This window comes from Solenopsis invicta, chromosome 2 (genome assembly GCF_016802725.1).
Source record: "Solenopsis invicta isolate M01_SB chromosome 2, UNIL_Sinv_3.0, whole genome shotgun sequence".
NCBI lineage: Eukaryota > Metazoa > Arthropoda > Insecta > Hymenoptera > Formicidae > Solenopsis > Solenopsis invicta.
This window is the reverse complement of record NC_052665.1, coordinates 19,828,030-19,855,903: the sequence shown is the minus strand read 5'-3', so window position 1 is coordinate 19,855,903 and position 27,874 is coordinate 19,828,030. Positions and strand designations below refer to the sequence as shown.

The 27,874-nt window shown below is 37.6% G+C and overlaps 3 protein-coding genes across 6 annotated transcripts; 1 reads left to right on the top strand and 2 right to left on the bottom strand.

The window, feature by feature from the left end:
• Positions 1–99: 99 nt before the first annotated feature.
• On the bottom strand, positions 100–19,336 carry LOC113005547. 2 transcript variants are annotated; one of them, XM_039445880.1, is made up of 4 exons: positions 19,179–19,300; positions 2,348–2,571; positions 1,752–2,042; positions 100–1,309 (listed from the first exon to the last, which is right to left on the bottom strand). In XM_039445880.1, the coding sequence occupies exons 2-4, from the start codon at positions 2,488–2,490 to the stop codon at positions 1,216–1,218; spliced, it is 528 nt and encodes a 175-aa protein (XP_039301814.1). In that variant the 5' UTR covers positions 2,491–2,571; positions 19,179–19,300; the 3' UTR covers positions 100–1,215. The 2 variants fall into 2 exon arrangements, 1 of the variants encoding a protein (XP_039301814.1); XR_005574145.1 differs by lacking the exons at positions 100–1,309; positions 1,752–2,042; positions 2,348–2,571 and adding an exon at positions 18,601–18,930 and having other exon boundaries at positions 19,179–19,336.
• LOC105205499 (metaxin-2) lies at positions 18,925–23,415 on the top strand. Of its 2 annotated transcripts, none has more exons than XM_039445876.1 (4): positions 18,925–19,368; positions 19,698–20,277; positions 20,760–20,897; positions 21,349–23,415. In XM_039445876.1, the coding sequence occupies exons 1-4, from the start codon at positions 19,323–19,325 to the stop codon at positions 21,407–21,409; spliced, it is 825 nt and encodes a 274-aa protein (XP_039301810.1). In that variant the 5' UTR covers positions 18,925–19,322; the 3' UTR covers positions 21,410–23,415. The 2 variants fall into 2 exon arrangements, with proteins under 2 accessions (XP_039301810.1, XP_039301811.1); XM_039445877.1 differs by lacking the exon at positions 18,925–19,368 and adding an exon at positions 19,479–19,620.
• On the bottom strand, positions 22,164–27,569 carry LOC105205500 (CTD small phosphatase-like protein 2). Of its 2 annotated transcripts, none has more exons than XM_011174872.3 (8): positions 27,199–27,569; positions 26,039–26,270; positions 25,483–25,623; positions 25,158–25,407; positions 24,478–25,064; positions 23,614–23,970; positions 23,434–23,529; positions 22,164–23,342 (listed from the first exon to the last, which is right to left on the bottom strand). In XM_011174872.3, the coding sequence occupies exons 2-8, from the start codon at positions 26,246–26,248 to the stop codon at positions 23,277–23,279; spliced, it is 1,707 nt and encodes a 568-aa protein (XP_011173174.2). In that variant the 5' UTR covers positions 26,249–26,270; positions 27,199–27,569; the 3' UTR covers positions 22,164–23,276. The 2 variants fall into 2 exon arrangements, with proteins under 2 accessions (XP_011173174.2, XP_011173172.2); XM_011174870.3 differs by lacking the exon at positions 27,199–27,569 and adding an exon at positions 26,486–27,151.
• Positions 27,570–27,874: the final 305 nt, after the last annotated feature.

Below are 27,874 nucleotides of genomic sequence, written 5' to 3'. Positions count from 1 at the left end.
ATATGTCCTGGTTCTAATAAGGCATAGTAACGTTTCTTTTAGAATTTTTATTTTTAATTTTGGTTCTACTTTTTTTAATAATTTTTTAAATATAAATTGTTCTTTATTTAAATTAGGTCCATGATATTTATTAAATTCAATATTTACTATATGTGCACATTGTAACAATTTGTCACTCGGATATATACATTTTCCTTTCGAAATAAATTGTAACCAGTCTTGATTATTTGTTGTTTCTAATTGGCGCGTTTCAATACCTAATGTTTGGTCTTTATTCTTAAACCTAAACGATACGTATCCGACTATGTATTTCAAACCCTCTTCTTCGATAGCCTCGCTTACATTAAAATTCTCTATTGCCTGTAATAACTGTTCTTCATCATAACTGGGAATAATATCGGATCTAACACAACAGATTTTTCATGTGGAGTTTCGTCAATACACACTTCTTCTTCTTCATAATAAGTTTCAGTAATGTCGTCTTCTTAAACATAAGACGCAAGCATATCCGTTAACACAGTTTCTTTAACAACATCGCAGCTAAGGGGAGATACCAAAACAGATTCATTCGATTTGCTTTCTTGAACGTTAGATTTATTTGACAGTACATTCCTAGAATGTTTACCTAATATGTATCTTTTTAATCGGTACTTAAAATCTAAAGGTGTTGGATGATCGTACGCACATCCCATTAAACGTATACATGAGAAAAAATTTTCTAATACATCTTGATTGAGACGGTACGTTATCAAATAAGTGATAAAAAAATCGGAAGTGTTGTAATGCTCTTGTAAGTATGGTAATAGTTGTTGTAAAGAAGTGTTACTGACTAAAATGCCTTTTTGAAAAGATAACAAAGTTTTGTGATTTCCAATCCGAATTTCGTTAATAAAAGCCGTCATGTTGTTTAAAATTTCATTCTGATCTTTAATATTTATGCCATACGCATTTTTTCCCTTATGTTTACCATACATAGATTTCGCGTTAAAAATATCAAACCAGTCATTACACAGTCTAATAACGTACGATGTTTCCTGACATGGTAAATTCGGAAGGTAACTTTTATGGCCGCACCATTCTATCGCGGAAGCTGTTGTGTTGGATAAGACTTATGCAGCAGGAAGAACTTTCTGTCTCTCAGAACCTTTTACATTTAAGTGGTACACAGTAATTTTATGACAAATTTTTAAATCTCTTGCATTAATAGAGAGCAACTTAAGTAATATTTCCTTCCCTATTGTTTTCCCTCTCCAAATAAACCCTTGGTCGAGAAAATGATTCCTCAGCAACTTGAGAAGATGCGGAGCATCTGCGAAAACAAATACTTTTAAATTATTGCATGTAGGATGTTGAAAATAGGACTTTTTGGGATGCATGCCTATATCTAGTTCTGACCATAACTTAAGATTACCCGGACCCATATCACTAGTTACAGCAACTAGTATAACCTGCGTCATGCAATTGTGATATAATATTGTTGAGAATTTGTGAATTTATTGCTTCATCGTATTGATAATAAATGGGTTGTTTCCAAGAAGCAAAAAGACTTCTTGCCATCACACACTGACAAGTCTTATGGGGACCAACTACTTTTTCTAACTTGCGATCTATCGCAATTTTGTTATTTACATAAACCTCGTCAACAGTTAACATAATTAGTCTTGTAATATGACATGCTTTTACTTTTTGCAATCATACAATAAAGCGCACAGGATTGCACACCCGGTTCAACATCAACTGTGCTTGCCCACCTTCTTAGTGTTGAAAGGCCTGGAAGTGGTATTTGTAGAACATCTTTCAAATAACGATATGCCTTTGGGCTGACACATTTTAAAGATATCGCGTGTGCGATATCTTGGGAAGACCATTTCATCTTCTGTAGTGAAGGATTCAATATCATCCGTATTTGTCCTGGACTAAACATTTTTCCCAGTAACTCGTACATTTTCCTTTCCACGAGTTTATTTTTTTCTTTCGGTCTCGCCTTCTCATATTTGTCTATTGTCTTCTTCATTTCGGCTACTTGAAGTTCCAGACAATGTCTAAAAGAAAATAGTGAAAAAACTATAATAAATCATTTACAGTAATAAAGTTTTTATAGTAATATTAATATGAAACAGCAGAGTGAAACAAATCCAACATCACAAATATCACTTTAATGTTATTAATCTCATTAGTTCGGATATTGTTTCTATTTATTTTATATTTAACTTGTACATTTTAATTTTAAACCAGCAAATTGACCGAATGATAATTTTAAATATTTATAACATTTAAATTCTCTGTATAAACTTCGTTTCTTTATGTTAAAAAAAATACTATAAACAGCTAGTACTTTATAACTTACATTTTTGAAGACATAGCTTCCATACTTGATGATGTCGGTGTCTCTTCAAGATTTATCAAAACTTCATCCGATGTCGACAGAGTCATTACTTCGTCGACTGCTTCTACAGTTAATGAACCTTCCTTCGATGTTGACGGAGTCATTACTTCGTCGACTGCTTCTGCAGTTAATGAACCTTCCGTATCCGTTCGTATCCTAATCGTATCCGTTCGTCACTCATGTTTCTTTATATTAAACAAAAAATTAAAAACTGCGACAGCAGTCTAATGAGAATTATAAAAAAAGAAAAAAAAGAAAAAAACGTACAAACTGCGATTAATAACTAAAATTTATATATATATATATATATATATACAGGGTGTTTCAGACCACCCGTACACCCCTTTTCTCTTCGCAGGATTAGGACCAATCAAAAATATGTTCAGACGAAAGTTGTAGGGTTTCAAAAGATCTATTAAATGATCTTATCAGTTTGACCTTGGATGGCGTCGCCAAGGTCAGATCGAAATCACATTAAGTTTTTTAAATGAAACACCCTATTTTTGATTCCAGAATCTAATAGCTGGTGTCAAGACCTTTCCAAAACACTACAAGAAAGTTTATTTTCGTTGACTACTTTCCGAGTTGTGCGGCTTGAAAGTTACACTACCGCCAACACCATGTAAATAACAATATAAAATCACGCGTTACGCAGAAAGCCGTGCAGCCGACACAAAGAAAGTAAACACGCGAGCCGGGCCAACAAAAACAGATCATGAAAAATCGTGAAAGTTAGCTGTCGCGACCGTAGATAGTCACATACATATGTATGTCATAATATTATGTAATTACATTATTACTTTAACGGTAGCACACGAGCAATAACGAGCGCGGCTTTCTGCGTAACGATGTCTAACTCGTGATTTTATACATATTGTTATTTGCATAGGATGTAGTAGAGATGTATTCACCACAACGCTATTGTGACTCAACTCAACACGAGTGACAATAACTCTCTCAAACTTGTCACCTACGTCTTCAATAACCGTCATATCAGTATCAATCGCGCAACAAAAATCCGACCCTCTTTATTAGTCTAGGTTTATTTAGCCATGTCCTATTCCAATGAAGAAGCATATGATATGCTGCTAATTTTAGGTGAGTGTCGAGGTACATTCATTGCAGCGGAAAGATTGTGGCGGGAACGTTATCCTGATCGGACTCCTCACTCGCGAAATGTTTTTTCACGTTTGGCTAAACGAATCAAAATTAAAGGTGTCGTTCAGCCTCAACATAACAAAGGTACACAAATTCGTCGTCCGATTATGGATGAAAGAACAGTGGAAATTCTTGCATCGACAGAATTGAACCCTTATGATTCTTTAAGACGACGAGAACAAGATTCTGGTGTTAGTAAAATCAGTGTTTGGCGCATTCTAAAAAATAACAAATTTCACCCTTACAGAATGTCTGTTCATCAAGCGTTGAATTATAACGATATTAGACAGAGACTTGTATTTTGCAACTTTATAAGACAGCAACCACTTGATTTCCACTTGAAAATTTTATTTTCTGACGAATGTACACTTAAAAGTGATGGATCTGTTAATACTTGGAACTCTCGTTATTGGGCACAAAATAATCCTCACTGGTTGAGAGAAGTAGATCATCAAACCATTTGGAAAGTCAATGTTTGGTGTGGAATTATTGGAAGTCAAATCATAGGTCCTGTTTTCTTTGACGAAAATCTAAACGGTGATAGATATTCCGCCTTGATAATGACAGATCTTCCTGTCTTACTAGAAAATATTCCTCTGCAATTGCGCCTGAACATGTGGTTCCAACAAGATGCATGTCCGTCTCATACATCGAGAGTTGCTCGTGCGGCATTAAATACTATGTTCCCCGACAAGTGGATAGGCAAATACGGTCCAATCAATTATCCACCCCGATCACCAGATCTCACCGTCCTTGATTATTATTTCTGGGGAAGGATAAAAAACTTGGACTATCATGAACGTCCGACTACGAGGGATAATATGATTCGTAGAATAAGTGAAGCAATTCGATCCTTACGTGCCGAGGAAATTCTTCGAGCAACCAATGATTTTCAAAATAGAGTTGATGCTTGCATCGCAGAGAATGGTGCTCACTTTGAACATTTAGTCGCTTAACAAAACATACACTCATTCATTCCCGAACGTGAGAGGCAAGGGGACTCACGTGAATCAAGCACCCCAAACGTGAGAGGCAAGGGGACTCACGTGAATCAAGCACCCCAAACGTGAGAGGCAAGGGGACTCACGTGAATCAAGCACCCCAAACGTGAGAGGCAAGGGGACTCACGTGAATCAAGCACCCCAAACGTGAGAGGCAAGGGGACTCACGTGAATCAAGCACCCCAAACGTGAGAGGCAAGGGGACTCACGTGAATCAAGCACCCCAAACGTGAGAGGCAAGGGGACTCACGTGAATCAAGCACCCCAATGGGATGAAATTCTCGTCACGTCCACGTCGTTCATTCTGGATAATGCTAAGCACGGGAAAATGCATACAGTCAATCTGGACATGATTGATCATCAAACATAATCAATCCAGTTAATAAACAAAAGCAGAGTACATAAAACTTTGACTCCCCTTTTCCTCCCCCATACACATACGCATGCACGTATGCACACACCCACACACAAGATTAAATCCGACTAAGTAACCACCACATGGTACATCTTGAGTAATGCTGATGCTGGCGGTAGTGTAACTTTCAAGCCGCACAACTCGGAAAGTAGTCAACGAAAATAAACATTCTTATAGTGTTTTGGAAAGGTCTTGATACCAGCTATTAGATTCTGGAATCAAAAATAGGGTGTTCCATTTAAAAAACTTAATGTGATTTCGATCTGACCTTGGCGACGCCATCCAAGGTCAAACTGATAAGATCATTGAATAGATCTTTTGAAACCCTACAACTTTCGTCTGAACATATTTTTGATTGGTCCTAATCCTGCGAAGAGAAAAGGGGTGTACGGGTGGTCTGAAACACCCTGTATTTCTACAGGTTTTTAAAATATCTAATATAATGTAATTTATATATATATATACAGGGTGTCTGGTAATAATCGCCGGACCTCTTGTATGCAAGTAGAATGAGTCAAACAGAGTAGAAAAGTTCTCAATCATTGTATTTGTTTTTGCGAAATTCGCAATACTTATTGAGAAATTAATTGAAAAAGATCGGCCAATCCACGCGAGTAGAAGCCGCGCGGCCAGAAGAGACGGCCCACTCTCCCACCGTAACCCCCGTACTAGGCGCGCGGCGAAGCAGTGGGAGGGGCGCTGCCGCTGGCTCGCTCGTGATCTTTTTCAATTAATTTCTCAATAAGTATTGCGAATTTCGCAAAATGATTGAGGACTTTTCTACTCGGTTTGACTCACTCTACTTGCATACAAGAGGTCCGGCGATTATTACCAGACATCCTGTATATATATATATATATATATATATATATATATATATAATACTACAGATTTTTAATAGCAGCAAATATCGGAACGCATTCCATGTATGTATGTACAGGTTGCGTGCGCAGCGGCTACTATAGCTTAATTTGCCTAGGATTGGTCTTTCTCGCGTGGAGCGCAGGCATTGGCGCGATTCAGTGCCGCCAGTGATGCGCGCGTTCTAATTGGTCGAGAATGGCGTGCGAGTTGCGTGTCACGTGTCATGTGCCGGTCGTGCGTGATGTTACGCGCGTCGTTCTTTCGCAGCGGCCATTGTTCTGGTTGTGCGTTGTGCGCGCCAATTCTGAGTTGGTCGTATTTAGCATTAACGTCGGCAGTCCGCAGTCCCGCGTCGTAGTTTAATTAAGTTGCGTTAGTCAATCGCGTTCTGTAATTAGTAAGTCGCGTCGCATATTTTTAGTGATCTGTCCGTTGTGAGCGTACCGCGCGGCACATGTTATATCCTGTGCAACACGTCCTGTGTGCAACAGCCTCCTCCATTTGCTTTTCGCCGGGACGAGACCGCGTGTTAATTCTATACCTTTGAAAGTAGTGAAAGTGACATTTTTGATACATATATATATTATTGAGAGATGTCGACGTATCTTACGTAAGTATCTTAATATCGAGGAGCCATTCACTAATGAAATCAGGTGTACACCTAATTTGTAATAACGTGTAATCAATAGTGAAATCAATTCATAATCACGTGTAATCTTGCAATATATTTTGAAATCATTTAAATAAAACTAAAAGTGTAATCAGTGTAATAAAAAAAAAATAAGTGAGAAATCACGTGAAATCATTGCGAGTCGTTTGAAATCAGAACGAAATCAGTCTTGGTAACATGCGACCACGAGATGCTTATGCGTGTGCGCATAAGGACTTCGCACACGTCGGGTGTCAGACAGACACGAGAAAGTTCCATAGGCATAATAATAGTAAGAACAGGCCGCTAAATTTAACCGTCGGTTAGATAAAAAAATGCTTAATAGGTTTTGTCCTTGGATTTGCCTATATGGAAAAAAAAATCTGGAAGGCAAGAGAATACTCCAGTAACACTGCCCGAATTAAAGGCAATAAAAATATTGTGGGAGCACTGTGCCATTGGTACTCTGTAGATAATAAGGAAGAATGCTTAAATCCAGTGCAAATGGAAATACAAGGGTACATAGATGTTAAACAATATGTTATAACTATTTCAGCTCCATGCATGACTGATTTAAACTTAAGGTTAAGCCATGATGTTTTTGAAAAGATAAAAAAGTATTTATAATTATTATATCATACTTTTATATCTTTTTTATGATTATTATAACAAGCTACTTTCTGAATTAAATAAAGTTTATGAATACTATAAAATACTTTTTATTTTCTTACTTTTTCATGATGTACATTTAATAAATACTCGTATAATATTATATATATTATTATTTTAAACTTTTTAAAGAATTGGCATGTTGTTTTAAAAGTTAAATAAAATCTAATCAATCATATTAAAATTATTTAAAGCATTAATTAATGATTTCTATTATTATATATTATAATTTAAAATTATGATAAATTTGTAACAATATTTACATTTAAAATTAGCAATAAAACAAGTAATACTATTGAAATCATTTGCAATCACAATAAAATCATTTGTAATCACTGCAATCACAATGATATCATTTGTAATCACTGTGATATCATTTGTAATCACAATGAAATCAACTGTGATCACAATCGATTTCACACAGTCGTATAAAATCACTTTAGTAGTTGTAATCACATCGTAATCAACTGTAATCAGTTGTAATCAACTGTACTTTATAATCACGTGTATATCCAATAGCTGAGTGAATGGCCCCTCGCTTAATATAAAATTTTTACTTTTGGACTTTGCGTCGCAATATATCTCCGCTCGTGGGGCATGTAAATAAGCTAGAACTACATCTATCGTAACGCTTATTTGATCGTGGTCGTAAGCAATAAAGCCGTGTCATAAACCGTATATCTATGCCAATACATCTATAAACACATTTTTTTCACATGTCGAGAAAGCTGACAAGTTAGGTTATATGTTGTAATAGTTTAATAGTTTGATTAAAAATATATTTATTTGTACACAGGTATCACTTTGGCCAGAGCTAACTAGACAGTTGATGAGGACCGTAAAATTTATAAAGAATTTTTTCAAGGAGGAAGTAATAATTTGTAGACGTATTGTCTAACTACGTGTAGAACTACGAAAAAATTCATAGCTACGTGCTTGGTACTAATAGGTACCCAGCAAACACAGTTACATAACAGCAATGTTAATAAAATAAAATCGAAAGTAACACGCAATATAACATTCGCGTTACTTGTAATGTCCATGTTAGTTGTAATTTCCCACTCATAAGAAAAATAACAGTTACATAACAGTTGTATCATATTTGTTATACAGCCCTGCCGAAAATGTACGATTAAAACCGATAAAAAAAAAAGTAATCCGAATCGATCGGGATTTCTGCACCGAAAATATAGTATTAAAACCGATTGAAAATAAAAACCCAATCAAAACCCAAATAGATTTATTAAAACAGAATACATTAATGTAAATGTAATAAATGTTTTGTTACGTCTGGCGAGAAAATTTTCATTTTTCCGCGCCATCCGTACTAATAATAACCCAATCAGAATCCGGAAACATCCTCCGATCAATTAGATAAATCCCGCATCAGTCGATATCGCTCGATTTCAAATTTCATACGGCTTGGCTACCTCGTGTCGCCCCTCGACGCGGAACACCCGCGAGCGTCCATCGGCGCGAGACAAACATCGTGCGCGCCGACCCCTCGGCTCGCGGCCCCCTCTGATACCGACAAGCTCCGCGCGTTGGAATTCTATTCATCTTTCCAATTTAATACGAAATATTAAGAATGGCAAATTTATTATTATCTAAGCGTGATCCACTCATGGACGCTTCCCACTGCTGTGCCATGCAACTCAGATCGAAACAACTTTAAAATCACGGCCAATAAAAATGCCAAATAATTTTGAATCAATCAATCTCCTACGAACGATAATTAAACCTTAACTTTTTATACATAAAACTATTGCATGTGCTTGGCGCTATCGCCTCGCACACTCTCAATATAAATTCTATTAAATTCTATTAATTTCCTGGGCACTGGATTTCGCGTCGGGGCTTGGTATGCGGTGCCCCCGCGAGTCGCGATCCCCGGAGAAGTCTACAAGCGCTCGCGCGATATAGGCGCAAGCCGCGCGGTCGCGGAACGGGGCGGGCTTCTAAGGGCCACACGTTACGAAAAACTATCGCTCCGAATTTTCCGCGAACCTGAGGAATCGTCCCGCGACACCTCTTGCCCATATCCTTGCCTATATAAGGAGCGAAATCGGAGCTCGAAATTCAGATCAGTCTTGTTGGTCGAGTGAGATTCGCTGCCATCGGCGACCACCAACATTCAGACCTCCAGGTACGATCTCAGCGACGGGAGGGTTTACTCCTGACGAAGACGTTGGTCTTCGGGGTGGCCCCGGTCGGATCGCCTCTTTTCCTCTCCCTCCTTTCCACCAGAGATCCTGAGGGTTGAACCTCACCTAGCTCTCGCTAGAGTGTGGCCTCACTCGTTTCTCTGCCTCCCTCCCTCTCCTCCGGCGTCGAAGAAGACTCGCTAACGCGACTCTTCGACGTCTCCTCTCTCTCTCTCCCTCTTTCCTGCGGGGTCGAAGAAGATTCGCTAACGCGACTCTTCGACACCGTCCTTCTTCCATTCCCAACCCGTCGAGGAAGATTCGCTAGCGCGACTCCTCCACACTTTCATCGTCCCCTCTTTTCCCCGTATAACTTCCTCCTTTAAGGGAGGCGTTCTAACGGGTAACCACTCCGACCCAGCGGATTCGTCACTCGTTACATATACTCGATCACTAATCTATTTCACTAAATTTCGTAGATCTTCTATACCGAGTTCTCTCTCTCTCTCTCTCTCTCTCTCTCGCGTTAAGATCGGTAAGTTACCTGTTTATATACGCATTAACGTGGCAATCCTTCACCCGTCTTAAATTTACCATGTCTCGCTCGAAGCACCTATGGGCAAACGAAGGGCTCACCGCGCGTATCCCGGCGGCAGAAAGCGCTTCTTTCGCAAGATGACGTTTTACCCGCAGCCCCCATATGTAACCATCTACGATTCCATAATCACGAAAATACATACACATTTATATTCAACCATTACTCGCTCTGTCATTCATTTAATCCCACGCCAAGCTCGAGCACGCACGCTACTACTCCAGTAGCGTTAATAAAACGCTACTACATTTCCTAAACCTACTCATAAATCACCTAATAATATATCTTCCTACAATACCTCCTACTTCCCATACAAGGAATTTGTCGCGTATCCGGCCGTGTTATCACACGATTCGGAGCCGCGACTGGTGACAGCTGCCTTAACTCCAAAATTAACCAATCAACCAGATCTACGTCCCGGAATCGCAACCCTCGCGAATCCGCGGACGCAACAGTTTAATTAACAAAAAACATTTCTTGTACCTTTTTCGTTAACAAGGATTAAAAAAAGATTAAATTTGAATTAAACATTTCATTTAAGTACAAAATTAAATAACAATACAAATTACACATAAAAATATAAAATTTTATATGGAACAGCGTTCGACACATACACATCATGTTTGAAAAAAGTGAGAGCGAGTATTCGTCTCGAGGTTATAATAAGCAGCTCCTAAAAGTCTCACTGAAGTATGAGTTAGGGAGTCAGCCGCCGTGACGCCTAGATATAACGCATGTGGCCGCATTCGACTCACGAGAAAATCTTCCACGGTGTGGCCACCTAGTGGTGGCGCCAGAACTCATTTGTTAAATCCATTTTAATTCAAAATTACAGAATTTCATAAATTATAATTAAATCAAATTTTAATGCAATGTGACACGTTGAGACGCTAACAATTCTTATGTACCATTTTTAAATAGATATTTTGATGATAATACTATAAATCACGTTAACAAATTTGTAAAATTGTCCGAAAGCTATGTTTTTTTTTTGGCAATTAATAATTCTTGACAACCGTCAAGAAAAAAATAGTTTCCGAACAATTTTACAAATTAGTAAAAATGATGTACAATGTTATTTTATAAAAATAGCTTTTTATTTAAAAAATAGCACACAAGAATTTTTAGCGTTTCAGCATATCATTTCTCGCTACTAATGTCAGGATTTTGAAACGTGGTCGCTGAGAGTATTTAGGAGTCTTAATGCAAATGAATTAAAATTTTAAAAATTTATATATTATGCATTACACTTAAATAATTCACGAAAGCGATATTAAAATCAATTACGATTCGTATATAGTTAAAACCGATTACTTTTTAATCCGCTCGTGGATTGAATCGATTAAAACAGATTAAAATCAATTAAAAAGAATTCCGTTTTAATCGGTTTTAATCGCACATTTTTAGCAGGGAGGAGTCGTATTAATAATTCAGTTTTATAACAGTTATATTATTAAAATGAAATGTTTGTTATACAAACCTGATAAACGGCAGTTATATAACTGTTATAAGTTATTGTGTTGTAATATCAACAATTCAATTTTACATAACTACAATATTGCTAGAATGTAAAAATTCGTTATATAACGTGACACACACAAGTTATATAACTATTATTTACTGTGTTTGCTGGGTATGATATTTTTATATGTGACACTTCCTACATAAGAGCATGATTCTTAATAATTGCTGCCAGAAATACTTCTCAGGCTACTTCGAAGCATTCCTCTTCTCTTTTCTTTCAATGAAGAAAGAAGGAGAAGAAGAACGCTCCAAAGCATTTGTAGCGTCACGTTGACCGTAGCCTCAATGTATGCAATACATTGCGTATGCAATGCGTTGTCACTCATATACGAATATTGCGAGAAATATCACTGTGCCCCAGTGGTCGAGGTGGTAAGACACCGGGACCAGAGATTCCGGAGGTGCCAGGTTCGAACCCTGGGTTATCGCAACATCGATACAAATATGAGCGACCAAATACACCAGAAGATTTTTGAGATCCGGAATTTCCTGAGACATTATCAAGCACTTATAGGACAGAATAAAAGGTGAAATGTTTCGTTTGAATTTGATTCTTAAGGTTTCATTACGCCTGGTGGTAGAGAAACATCATAATATGATCATATGATAACATTATCATGATATACGTGTACAATCCTTTGGTTAATGTATTAAATAACCAAGTGATGGCTTGTAGCTCCGTATTATTGTTTTTTTGAAATTATATTCATAATGTTAATTTATCTGTGAAACTGTTGTACCGTATGTAATATATTTTGTCTTTATTTTGTTCCTATTTAATATAATTTAATTTTAATTGTGCATATATATTCCTGTAACTGTCATCTTGACTGTCAAACAGACGTCAAAATGACAGTCAAAATTACAATCATGGTATGGGACGTAATGCAGTCATATTGCCATTATTTTGATATCATATTTGCACTCATTTTGACATCATACTTCTCATTAATTTGATGGCACTTTGACATTATTTTGACTAGGTTGTTTTCACTGGGTATACATATGGAATTTTAGAATTTTGTAATAAGTAAAAAAATTAGTTGTTTTACAAATAAATATAAAATGTTTTAATTTGTCACTTACAGATGCTGTGAAAAAGCGGTACAAAAATATTGATGATCGTGTCATTGAAAGTACAATAATTGATTGGCGAGCATCGGATAGGATTCCGAAGATTTGCGATGAGACGAAATAACTTCTATCAAAGTTAATCTATCTACGATTTTCTATCTCGTACGAACCGCTGTGGTTCAAGAAGAAGCAAGATCCGTACACGGACAGCCGTTGTTTCATTTATAATGGCGAATATTGGGATCACAAGAGCAGAAGTGACTGGTCGCGATGTCCAAACATATTTTAGTTTGTTATATAGATAGATTCCATTGTGTGATGTGACTTTGTCACATACACATGCAGTGTGCAGAGAAATTTTGTTCAAAAGTGACGGTAGCCGAGATTAGAAGTCGCGACCGTTCGCGGTCGAGACTTTAAATGCTTATGAAATAACGTTGACGTGATAATGGGGTTATGGGATATGGTTTAGCAATTAATTCTTCCAATGAAGTGGACGAAACTTGTTGGCAACTTTGACATGTGCAATGTGTAATTTGTACTTGCATGTGTCATCGCCATCGCCTATTCTTTAACTCTTCTACCTCTTTCCCTTTCCTCCCCCCTTTTTCTTCCCCGTCTTTCTTTTCGTCTCTTCTTTTCTCTAGTACTGAAGTAATATTTAGTCCAACGTGATGTTTGATTAACATGCGCTTGCGTACTCTTTTTTTAAGATTTTGCGCTGAATTAATGAATAGTCAACCTTTTATTATACGTATATGTATGAGTTCGTAAAAAATCGAAACTCTCAGGCAAGTCGAATGAATTCCGGATATTATTTTTAGCATAAAACTGAGAGATAGCAATAAGACCGTATAGAAAAAAAAAAAAACCTATTGTCATTAGAGAGGAAGGATTTCGAAGTTACATGTTCCACTTTATAATATATTCAGTATTCTCAACTTATTTTTAAACGAATATGAATCTAGTTTTCTAGAAATTAATCCGAGTTTAAGTTATACCGCACTCAATCGGTGCTGCTATATATACGAAAATTGTGTGTATTTTATTATTTTTAATCCATTATTGAAAGTATTTGTGTAAACGCAGATAGATGTGCAATGAGGAACAGAATCGAGCCGACATTTGACATGAATTAATATAAAAGATGCGCTGATTTTTCTTTTATATATGATCTTTTACATCATTTTTATAGAAATAAAGAACACTTCCATATCTTAAGAAGCCAATTGAACTTCGACACGCATCGGTATTTGTAATTTTTCCCTCGTTGCACACTTTTTGCTTGACCTAGTGTCACAACAAAGAAAGTCTGAAAAATATTCGAAATGGAAAAATAAATCCTTACGGTATTGTACGTGAATTCGAAGATCTGTGCAACTGCACACGTTCAAAGGTTTATTCCGTGATTTATGAATACGCGCGCGCGAGAAGATAGACATTTGTTCAACATTTTACACACGTAATATAACGCCGATGACTATGATGCTTCCTAGTTTGGCCAGCGTTGTTCTATGGAAAAAAGGAGGAAAAAAAAGAAACCATGCCATTTCACGTCCGCACAGATTTCAAGCACGCTAGAAGCTACGCTCCGAGTTTTCAATCAATTTTAGAAGTGTTTGGAAACATCCAGTTATTTTTTATCAAAATGTTTTTATTTGAAAATGGAACGCACAATAAAGTAGGGTTTAATTTCTTGCCTTTGATAGCAAGAATTTAATATGGCCGTGATAACCCATGAGTCTTAAAAATGAGGAACTTTCTTTTTTTATGTTTCTTTTACCTATATGGTTCTATATGCAGAACATAGTCAATAGTTCTTGTAATAAATGTTTGCATAACTATATATACATTTTAGCTGTACTATATATAAGCATTTATAAGCTGTGTTTTTTTATAATAAAATTAATCTGATTTTACTTTCTCGAATTTAATAATCTCTATAAATGCTATTTTCAGAAATATCCATCAAAAACGTCTACACTACATCCATTTTACATCCTGGAGGCCTATTACGTATCTTTTCACGAGGTAAAAATGCGAAAAGTGAAAGAATTCGCTAGAGTATACTATAATTTTATTGGTTGAAATCTAAATCTGTTCACTTTTCGCATTTTTACTTTGTGAAAAGATACGTAATCTAGGCCCCCTGGAAGGATATAACAATATTTACTGGACGTCTTTGGGTGATACGATGTACCGCCCAAAGACGTCCAATAGACCTCGTTAGTACGTACAATGACATCTATTGGATGCCTTTGGTACGTACCGTTATACGTACTAACGATGTCTATTGGACGTCTGTGGGCGCCACATTTTTCGTATAAAAAGACGTCTACTGAACGTCTTCGGTACATCTTCAGTACGTCATGTGACGTACGGACGGGACGTCGTTTAGACGTCTAAAAGACGTCGGCGTGTTGCGTGGGTTGACGCCACTTATTGAAAAGCGCTGGATCTTTTGGGAAGGAAAAATATTCCACTGAATTTCCTTCAATTTTTTTGGACTTCGCCAAATAGTTTCTACAACCTTTCACGTTACAAGTCATTGGATTTGCATGCAAAAAATATACTAACACCGAGTCACTCACCGTTATATCACTTTAAAACCTTACAAAATATATTTAAGGTTACGAAACAAGTAATGAATGAATCGAAGCATCGGAACATTCGGAGCGAAACACGCCACCGATCATATCCGATTCATTCCGACTTCATACGAGTGTGACGTAAGCTTGGACAAAATGTGGAAAAGTGGTGGGAATGCGCAGTGGTCTGACACGGAACGAGCATACCCTTGTATTTATACCTTGGGTATAAATACGGAGCCACACCAGGAAGGAGCAACCAGTCGGTTCCAAATCACCAGTACCGACACTCCGGGAGTACTCGGAGCTCCTTGGCTGGGTGTTCTCGGCTTCCTTATACCGGGTGTACTCGGTTTCCTGAAAACCCCTGACACCGGGCATTCCTGTGCCGAGCGTTCTCGGTTTCCTGACACAGGCCGGTCACGGCCCCCTGATACCGGGCGTACTCGGTTACTCGTTTCTTTACCTGTTACCTGTCCTGTAATTTCGATTCTTAATTTTCGTTTTATTTTCAGAGCACATTTAAAATAATTTCACTCGGTCGGCGACGACGCGTTTACCCGGAGTTACAACTTCCTCACCGGATTTTCCTTGGATATCCTCCGTCCCGAGCGTTCCGTCCGAACAAGTGTCCTCCGAACAAAGCGAGCGTATCTTGACTCCTTCCTCAGGCGAGCGATAGTTATTAAGTTGCGTTAGCATTAAGTCCTCGTTACTTGTAATATTTCCGAGCGTTCGTTTGTAAGATTCGCGTCTCGCATTTAGACTTAAGATTTTGATCGACACCGCGAGCGCTATAATTTAGTTTAAGTTCTTTCCGCGTGTAAACAAACGTTCCGGGGAATACGAGTTCCGAAGGTGTTAACTTCCTCTCTCCCTAATAAATTTTATTTTTTTGTATCACGGAGTGTGAGGAGATATTGATTTAAAATAAATATTTTGTTAATTTCTTTTCAATTCGGAGATCCTTCTTTTCTCGACCCTGGCACCGGCGAGCTAAGACGCTAATCCGCGACCGCGAAAAAAGACATACCGTTACAATTTAACATTCCTCGGAAAGTCCTGAAATTTTCATCCTAGTATAATATCCTAAGTCCGTCCTATTATTGTCCCGGGACAAATTCAGGACGAATTCAGGATCGTCCCGAGGACGTCTTGTGCTATTAGGAAATGATCAAACAATATTTTTTTAATGTTTTTTAAATGTTTTTTTAATAAAAATTTTGATAAACCTTTACAAAAGGGGAGCAGCCTCTGACGACCTTGATCTTGACATATGTTATCAATGGAAAGGTACTGAGTAACATACAAAAGATTTTAAGTAACCCTGCCTGCACCAAACGTAACAAGCACGTCGCTGTGACGTGCTAATTCGTCGCATGTTACGTCTCAGCGACGTCTCAACTGGTGTTTGAAACATAATTGAGACGTCGCTGAGACGTAACTAACATCCCCATTTCTGGTGACAGCGACGTTGTAATGACGTGTATTTTGTGACTTATGCACTAATTGTGACCTGAAAATTATCGACGAATTTTGAAAAATTAAGATTGGTTTTTACTGCATTATGTACGTAAAATACTTGCTAGATAAAATGTATAATAGTTTTACACTGAGAGAAGAAAATGATTGCAATTACCATAATTCAACTGTAATTTATGGTGGTTTTGGGTGCGATCTATAAATTATAGTAATTCTGAATTATAATATTCTACTTTTTATGTATGGTTACATCTATTATGTTTATAATGGTTCCAAATATTGGAAGTTTAAAAAGGTTAGTTTTAATCACATGGTAAATTAAAACATCTTCCACTTGATTTTATTTTCAAGGGAATTCATCAGAAAAATTATTCTACTCTAATAGAACATCAGTGAAAAATCTTATAATGCTCCGCCTTTTATACCATTTACGTGTTTTCTTTCTTACGAGAAAACGCCATAACAACCATCTAGTGACGGTTTCGTGTACTACTATACGCAGAGAAAAAGTATTTGTGACTATAATTGCATGGTTAAGGAAATTATTATGAGAGATGCATCGGATAGTGATTTTTACCGGATAGCCGGATACCGCGATAGTATTTCCCAACTGTACATTACTCTACGTAACGTTTTCACAATTACGTATTAAATTTAATTACATTAAATGAAAAACATCATTTTTAAAAAGTGAAATGTTATTTATCTTTAAAATATAAGTCATAATACAAAAGAATATTCAACAAACAGCTAATTAATTAAAACATTCAAATTATTTAGTTACGTCGCAGCGACGTGCACAAGACGTATCATATTTTCTGCGACTTTGTGATCAAAACAGCACGTCTTTGTTACGTCCGGTACAGGCAGGGAATGCTCACGTCTTATTAAAAAAATATCAGAGAAAGAAAAAATAGTTTTTCTTAATTATTTTACTAAATATTCATTTTACAAAAAAATGTGTCGAACAAAAAATGAAACTAGTAATAAGCTCTATAAAAAAGGTTATATACATTTTTTATCTAACTTCAATACTTTAGTCGTCATAGTAGAAAAACTGTTTTAAAATAATTTTTATTTTTTATTTTTAGTAGTTTTGTGTGAAAAGTAGATGCTTGGGCGAGGGAGGGGCTCTACCCCTCCCCCGCACCCCCTCCCCGTATTTTTTCTAACCCAACCTAACCCTATTTTAATTGTAATTTGACCAAGGATATCTAATTGACGTTGCAATATTAGATTTGAAATTATGGCCCATCCCCTCCCACACCTACCCCGTCATTAGTGGACCTGAGACAAAGTGGGTTAGATTAGAAAAAATACGGGGAGGGGGTACAAGGGGAGGGGCGGACCCCCTCCCCCGCCCACGCATTCTCTGTATATTGTAGAAAAACTGTTTTGCGTCGAAAACCCTTTTGACGTAAAACAGTTTTTCTACAATAACGACAAAAGTATTAAAATTTAATAAAATATGTATATGACCTTTTTTATAGAGCTTATTACTAGCTTCATTTTTTGTTTGACACATTTTTTTATAAAATAAATATTTTTTGAAATAAGTAAAAAAAACTGTTTTTTCTTTCTGTAGTGATATTTTTTTAATAAAAAGTGAGCATTACTTAAAACCTTGTGTATGTCACTCAGTATCTTCCCATTGATAACATATGTCAAGGTCAAGGTCGTCAGAGGCTGCTCCCCTTTTGTAAAGGTTTACCAAAATTTTTTCGTACTTAATTTAATTATTGTATTATATTGACATATTTTCTAGTTGCGTTCTTAAACAAATAATAATAAAAAAGTTATTCCAGACGCTAATCCGCATTTGTAAAAATCAGTAGAAAAACTATAATTTTATATACATTTTTATGAATAATATGGTTTAATTATAATAGTTCTTCTTTTCGATAATATATATTTACTTAATCTATCAGTTATTATATACACATATTAGCATAAACTGTTCACAGATCATCACAAGGGATCGTAGCGATCACGGAGATCAAGCAACGTTCACCGAAGTCGCCACTTGGATGGGTGACCGTTTGGAAATTTCCGAGAAAAAATTCCCGATTTTTTTTTGCGAAAAATGTTTTTTAAAATGTTATTAAAATATTGTTTTGCTCATTGGAATTGTGTAGTGTAATAATATAATATATTTACGCGGATATTCCTTAAATATCCTAAAATGGTCCTGAAATGCGTATGTATATTGCAAATAGACGTCTTTAGGACTCCCGATGGGATGTCCACGGGACGTCCATAGGCAAAAATGAGGCGCTTATTTGCTAGTCCACGGGACGTCCACAGGACGTTTCGGGACTGTAACAGGTAGTCCCCAGAATATCCCACTCGTCCCGACAGGTCGTCCTTAGGCCGTCCCTGTGCTATTAGGAAAATTGATTAGAATTTAATCGAATTTAACACTGATTCAGTTAATTGCTATCAAGTTTATTTTGTCGTAAATTGTATTGTTATGCAAGTTATTTAATTCATCGATTGATCAATCGCACTATGCGCAACTTTTACAAAGCAAAAATCAATCAATGAATTAAAAATTCGTCTGCTTACGAGCTCGTAAGCGAGAATTAGTGCGCATGGTAGAAAAACATATCTTTATCATGTTGGTGCGTACAATTCACTTCTCGCCACTCGCTTCTGCTCGCTTCACTCGTGGCGCTTTCACGCAAGACGATCTGACTGATCTGAGGCGATCATCGGACGCGGATTTTGAGGAGGCAGCGTCAAGCATCGCCGTACGGGCACGATTGTCGTAAACATGCCACACGTACTGCTGGGCGATTCGATCGCGGTGGAACTGGAAGGTAACTTCTAGAAGTTCACGTTATTCAAACCACCGTTCCCCACAAGTCCCTAACCACGGAACTCTAACCTCGCATTAACAAAACTGTAAACAAAACTGCGCGTATTCTCGCACGATTACCGTCGAATTCGTAAATAGCGTAAGAACAAATCACTTGTCCCTTGGTACTCTGCGTTAATCGTCCCGATTTTCTTGCTCACGTCCTTTACCTTCAGTAGTTTGTCACATGTATGCTTATACTAGTACCGATTATGTAAGTGTTACATTAGAGAATATAGATGAACCAGCTTGTACGCGGCGCTAATGATAATCTGTATTTTTTTGTAACAGCTCAGGAACCATGGCCACAACCGATCACTTTATACCAGCCTTATGAAGTAGAACAGATTCTGCTTCCCGACAATGCAAATTGCCTGGCAGTACAAGCCTTTCTCAAGATGTGTCAGCTCGATTTTCAGATTGAGCCGAGAAAAAATGCAGAGTTTATGTCACCGTCAGGTCGCGTGCCTTTCATCAAGTGCGGCACGAAGTTAATATCCGAGTTTGATGGTATAGTGGCACATATAGGAAGTAAAGGAATAAGTCTGTCTGATCATCTGGATCCTGCTGGCAAGGTGGACATGAGAGCGTATCAATCTCTTGTTAACAATGTATTTGTCAATGCTGAATTGTACATCTGCTGGGTGGACCCAGCAATTTTGGATGGGGTTACAAAGCAGAGGCACGGAAGTGTGTATCCCTGGCCGCTTAATTATTATTTGAACTGGCAGAAAAGACGAGAAGTCATAAAAAAACTCAGTGTACTTGGTTGGTACAATAAAAGCTTAGACGAAGTCTTTGACGATGTAAAGAAGTGTTGCATAGCATTATCCGAGAGGCTAGCAGACGAGGAATTTTTCTTTGGAAAAGAGTGAGTAGTTCTTAAATTTCTTTTCATTAATTTTTGCTTTTGTATTCAGTTATTTAACACTTACAAATTACAATCCTGTTTCATAAGTCCCACCGAAGTTGATGCCCTGATGTATGGTCATGTTCACACTCTTATATCATTCCCCTTTTCCTCTAATCGAGACGTCGCCGCTATAATTCGTCAATTTCCCAAACTTATTGAACATATGTTCAGAGTCAAACTTTACTACATTAGTTCCGGAACACGAAACGAGATTGCAGAAGAGTTTGAAATAATCGAGTCCTCCTCCAAGGCTACTCTATGGGATGATTTTCGATCGCATCCAGAATCACTTCCTCCCCTTTCCGAGCATTCCTTTACATTGTCGATAAATTAACAAAATGTATCTAGTTTATTAAGTAAACATGTAACGATTTTATAAATACATATATATCGCGAGATGCGACATTAACGAAATTCTTTTCGCATGACTTTGTATGTAGCAAACCCAACGAATTGGATGCCTTGGTCTTTGGTCATATATTCACGATAATCACGACGCCGCTACTCGACAGCAAACTAGCTAGAATCGTGCAGGGCCATCCGAAGCTAGTCAATCTCTGTAAACGCATCGAGATTAGGTATTTCCAGCGTACGGAGGATTAGATAGAACTCTACTCGGACTTCAGATACATCGAGTTGCGGTACACCGATTATGTTCATCGTAAATTGAAATTCCTGTGTTTTGCCACGGACGCAGCTAAGGACGATCATATAAAGGAGAATTTTTGCAACATCCAATGATTCTCGATTCTGACGATTCCTCGGTGATAACGATGGTCGTTAATTATAAAGATAGCCTTATTTTCTCTCGCTGCAAGATGGATATATCTGAAGTGCGAGTAAATTAAAGCATGACATGTAGTACACTTTAATAATGTTTTTAACTATTGTTATAAACATGATATATATATATATATATATATATATATATATATATATGTATGTATGTATATAGATATATTAAAGTTGATCATTCCATGATACTTACAGATAGTGTCTTTTAAATGCGTAATATTGCACATTTTTCAGCTTTTTTTCTCCTCAAGCTATAGACAGTCAGACTAATGAAACGCTGGAGTTCAAGAATTAAACCACCGAGGATATCGAATTAAAAAGCTGCAATCTTTATCTAAACTAAATTCAAACGCGATATCACAATACCGAGCAATAAAAACGTATCAAAACACGGTATTGAAGCAATTCAAATAGCACGATTTTGGAAGCTATTGATTAGATAAAATCTCACATTTTCATAAAATGTACTGCCGATTGTCATATCAATGTTCCTGGTGATATTTATAATCGTTCTTATATATTTATAATTATTTTATTGAAGTATGTAATTAATAGTATAATATATATTATTAAGCGCGCTGTTAGGTTAAAGTATATACTATCGATGTTGTACAGTAAATCAGGGAAAAACGATTTTCTAGTCAATACACCATTCTCTCCATTTTTTGTTTGCATGCAGATTCGGGAGAAGTAACTTTTCAATGCGTACATCGCGTGTGTATGTGTGTATTGTGTGTCTGTGTGTACTGACTGAATGTAAAATTTGAATATAATCTTTCTGAATCTATTAAATATCCAGTTAATGTTTCTTGTCTCCAGCGTTTCAGTTATCCGCGTCATTGAAACGCATATTAAGAGAAATCTGTCTATGTTACACTTCTTGTTTTATTGATATTCTTGTTTTGTTTTATTCTTGCCTCTCGTCAATGTATTTCTATAACAAACATTACAAGGCTAATTTATTGCAATATGCAAAATGAAAACGATTCACAATCGTTATTTGGGAAAAAAAACGTTCCAGGATGATTGGCTATACACGATCCAAATAATTTCATGAATAACAATCGGATTTGCTTTATTATTATGTGTTTGTGCATAATGTGAGTATAATCTTAAACTATGATAAACGCTACGAGATGTAAGATTTCTGCGATGCCTTCTGTTACATTATGCTGCTAACTCTGTTCCTTTTGATACTAATATCGGTCTATGCTCCTTATGCTATGAATTATACACAAATTTATAATGTAGCACATGTAATCGTGTATAATTATATAATTATATGATGCGTATAATTATATAATTATTGACAGATATTCTTAACATCTTCGTGTGTATGTGTGTAAATTATATATATATATATATATATATATATATATATATATATTCTTTTCAAGAACTTTCAAGAATTGCAATCTAGATGTAGGTATTTAAAAAGAAAATTGCTTTAATGATAAGCAATGATGATTCATAATTGGAATATAACAGAATCAGGAGAGCTCGCTAAAATATAATTGAAATAAAATGTCAAAAATTATTTTTAGAAACTCTAGCACAATAAACAAATTGAGATCGTATATTTTACTGGTAAGACAGAAAGAAAAATGAGGTACCAATCATATAGATAATGCTCTTAAGTATTGTATTACGATAATAAATTGTGAAATAATATTTTTTACGCAAGATATACGATATCTAATATATACAGAAGTCATATAATCACGTCATGGAGAGACTTTGTATTCATTTGGAAGTATTAATAGAAACTATACAGTAAATCACAAAGCTATTATGTTCACTGATATTTTTTTCATGACATTTGATTATTTCTTTTTTTAACTTCAGACTTCAAGTCTAAAACGAATATACTAACAAAATCGCACATGTGTATGCAACAATTTCGTTCACAGATACTCGTTTTTACGAACAATGAATCAGGAACAGTAATTCCAAAGATCTAGAAGTATTTAATTTCATCTATATATATACCAACAGGCATATTCATTTGTGAAACATTGTAAAGTGTTATATTATAGCGACTTATGCTACGCGTCACGGAATAACTATTGTTTATCTATTTAGTATCTTTAAGATATTTTGTATTTTTCTTTTGTTGGGTAAGATACCTCGGCAACCTTAAAATTTTGTGTACGCTATTTAAATTAATCCGGCGGTAGAAAGCTGAATAGTCGAAACTGTTCTCTAATGCGCGGCCTTACATCACCTCCCTGCGATAAACATGATTAAAAAAATAGCTGTATTTTTTGTTTATAAAATAGTAAATATACAATGTATTACAAAGCAGCTAAACTAACTTACCCAGTTTACCAAATTTTCCAGAAATGGTAATAACTTCATTAGCTCGTTATCCGAACGATCGGCAAACCAACTTTCTATGGGTATACCATTTTCTAACTATAACACAAGACATACATGATTTCTCAAGTACATATTTCGTTATTGACTACGTCAGATAAATGATGGAAACTGTTAAATTACCTGATATCCAAATGCCTGTGGACTGTTGTCAATAATAACCGTTTTAGATAGATCCCTGCCTAAGATGGACAAATCCTTTATGTAATTCCCATTAACGCAGACGCAATGTTCCCTGAACAGACGATACTTTATCAGCTTCCGGGTTGGATCGAGCAAATTCATCAGTTTGTTGGCGTACACCCGCTTGCTCGCCGTGAACAGAATCACCTCGTAGAGCGACGAGACGTGTTCAAGAAATTCGCGAAAATATGGTCGCGTTCTGACGAATACTGTATACGTTACGTCTTGAAAGACTACTGGGAAGCGAAACGCCGCGTCGGATAGTTCTTGCAAACTGCAGTGAACCAATGTCTCATCCTATGAAAGAGCCATAAGATTTGTTCTTTTTATCTGAACTTCTCACACTGTTTAACTTTCTTCTTTTTCTCTCCAATGGAAAAAGAAAAGGAAAAAAGATGAACTGTGCAAATTTAGCTAAAAGAGGCTTATAAGTAACTAAGTTATCAACCAGCTCTTATGTTGTAAATGTACAAAGATGGAAATGCTATGAATTCTATCATCTAGAAAATCAATATAATGTGATGTAACACAATAAACATAATATAAAATTAGGAATATATACATAAATCTATTATATAAATATGATATTATAATACGCACACATATATGATATAATACATGATATGCATTTTCGATTATATTATATCGTATTAATTTTTTATATGATAGAATCTGATAATGAGAACCATGTGTTTGAATATTTGGATTTAAAATTTACAAATACATACAAATTTATGTGTTAAGACTTTTATCTCCATGCATATGTATAGTGCAATACAATACATGTATGTTGATCGAGCATACCAAGTCCAGGACCAAACTGAATTCCGGACTGCTCCGTGTTTTGAGTGGCAGAGCCGGGCATCTTGCTCTCATCGCCGGCGTAAGAGGCGGCAAGTGCTTGATGAAGACGTAAGGATCGAACGGCTCCCAATCCTCCTGAACTTGAGTAACCATGTTCTCTACATCGCAAGATTCTACTATCTCCTCGTTACCCACCTCCATGTATTCAACCTCGTGATAACGACTGTCGACGTCCTCGGAATCATATTTGTCACTAAGATTGCCATTCGTATCGGATGGATGATGAGGATTTATATTGTACATACTTGCTGGTATACTGTATTTTGTACTGGGATATCCAGCAGTTGTTTCATATTTTGTTGGGTCTGTTTCAATAGCATATTGATCTTTTGGGAGATCACTGCGGTTTTCATTGTTATCGATTAGCGAATACTTTCCGCCGTTTGAGAAGTTTTTATCGGACGAGTTATACGCGGTACGAACGTTGTATATCGACGTTGAGTGCATCAAACTGTAGTATTCCGCAGACGTTTCGGCATGCGCGTATAAGGAGGAGTAGTGTTGTAATGACAATGGTAGTGTAGTATCTACAAGAAAAAAAGGAGAGGAAATAAAATAAAGGTAAAGATATAATTTTGGCATTAAGACTTGACTACGTAGTGTGTGAAGTATACAAGTACCATTGTTCTTGTTTTCTTCATCGTCAAGCAAGCACGTGAGATCTGATTGTGAGCCTATGGATACCGGAGGCATTAGACATGTGAGCGACGATACACTGGGTATGGAAGATTTCGAGTCATGTACCGGCGGTATCATCGAACTACGTGAGTCCGCATTCGTTACTGGTGAGTAGAGAGGCAGAGTGGATCCACCATTCCAATTTTCCTTGGACTCCTCCGAAACTTTAGATGGCGACGCGATTTTAGCAGACTATAGAAAGCACATATTTTATACTGCTACCTCAAGTATAACATCACATTAACTCTTCATCACAAAGCAACTTACAATAACTGCGTCTATTGGTGAAGGACGATGCAAAGGAGTCGACGTAACCATTGAACGTTTTATGCATTTTCTTCTACGAGGTCCTCTTTCCCGTCTAATAGGCGTAGATTTGGCAAAGTGTAAAACATTTTCTTTACAAGCCTACAACAGTAATAATTTCAATAGACTTTAGCACCAGTTATTGATCACTAAAGCAATTAAATATTTTTTTATAATTTTAATTTTTAAAAAGTGAAAAAATTGCCTGTTAACACTGTATACAATTTGATAATTTTTTTATCCTAGAAATTTTTTTTATAAAAAACTAAGAACACTATAATTAGTTACAATATTTATATACAATTTTCAAGAATACAAATACTTTTTAATTTAGAGATATTGATGTTCTTACATTAAAGCAATGAAATTAACTCAAAAGTGTTGTGTAGAGTTTAAGTATAGATAAGGTATTGAAAAAGAATATGTATAGAGTATTAAGATCCCAAATGTTCTACGATACCATATCATGATTCAACAATACGAACAATGTTACCTTTGTAAACGACACTCGACTTACTTCTTTTAGAAAACTGGACGATCTACGTCGCCACTGACTCAACCGGCTGCATTTATTTGACGTTATTACTCGACTACTATTACTAATATGTTGTACTTTTCTCGCTGTGGCAACTTGCGTTCGATGCCCGGTTGTCTTTGACGCCGTTACACCGCTTAAACTTAAACGGCCACGCAATCTCCTGCTAATCCGCTCGCTTCTCAGCCACATTTCAACGAAGTTGTTAAGTGTCCTGAAACGACACAATAATCTTGATAACAAACAAGAATGATATAAATAACGCAAGTAAAATGCAAGTATCTAGTAAATTTCTACTTATTAAAATCACTTTTCTAGCAATAACAAAAGCATTTCCCTAAAATATCGTCCCAAATTTTTATCGCGACGATTTTTCAATATGACCGAGCATGACGCGCGCACATGATAGAAATCATTATTTATATTGACCTGAGCGATTTCGGATCTGTCCAAGTACCGCAGGACGCGGAAGCTTCGGAAGACGAAACGAAGGAGTCGCGAGTCGCTAGACGGTTTCGAATGGTCGAGATGTCTCGCATCAACGAGCGGGACGTTTCGCGCCGGGTAAGATCGCGCGGGAAAGAAGTTCGATCGTTTCATAAAAAGGGGCGTTCCAGAGGCGCATCTGTGTGCGTCAAACACGTGCGCGCGCGCGCGCATACACGTTACATACACACATTTAAATCGCACGGCACCCACGCGCGCCGTGATATTTCCGTTGGCACGTAGAAGCACATACGTGTACAAACGCGCGCACACAAACACGCACACACGCTCACATCAGTGAGCCGTATATCGATTTACATGCGGCCCACCGCCTGCACGTCGCGTCGCGAAACCCGATTTCGCCGGGAGAGACGTTTCACCGATGCCGGTCAATGGAGAGTTGGAAAGGAATGGAGCGTCGCTCCATTCGTCGCCATCCGTTCCCATCGAAGTCTTTTGACAGCGCGACGTGACGTTACGTCGCGCCGTGACGGCGGGAACGACGGAAGGAGTGGAGCGGGCGACGGAAGCAGGGGGGCGACGGCGAACCACGGAGTGAGATAGTCGTCGGGCAGCTGAAAATCCGCGCGAAAATCAGTGGCCGGTCCGCGTCGCGGCCCGGCCGGGCGCCAAACGAAGTTCACGATTCTGCTTACCATACTCCGCAGCGAGTCGGCGGCGGCCGGCGCGCTCGCACGCCGGCACAGAACGGACGTAACGCGACCGCGGTTCACACACGCGTCTCATTCAAAATCCCCCGAACGCCGTCGCGTGCGCTTATCATCCCTCCGAAACTACACAACAAACATGGCGACGGCGTCACCCGTCGGTGAGCACTCGCGGCGTCAAGGCGCGCGGCGCGGCGCCACAGAGCTTCGCGGGGACGGGTCGCGATCCGCGCGGCACCCGCACGCATTTATTCCCGCCCGCGCGACGCTGGATGGACAGCGAACGGCGGCGCGTGAACCCTCCCACCCGAGCCGACAAGATCGAGAGACGCCGTCGGATTGCTGTTTCGACACCCGACGTACATCCGGCACGACACGAGCGCAGTGCACAAAACGCCACCTGCCGTTTCCTGCGCGCGATTCTTGCGTTCTCCTCCACAGATGTCACCTCTCTCTCCATCGGGAATCGGGGCGAGTAATTCCGTCTGCGCCATTTTCTACGACGAGCTTCTAATAGCGTTTTTCATTGGGAAATCTAGTGCGCACTGAGTGTGCACTCACTGCTGGCAATTGGACGTTTCGGTTCGCGCGATGACGGTGCCAACGGAAACGCCCAATTACCTGCAGCAAGTGCACATTCAGTGCGCACTAGTTTTCCCAATGA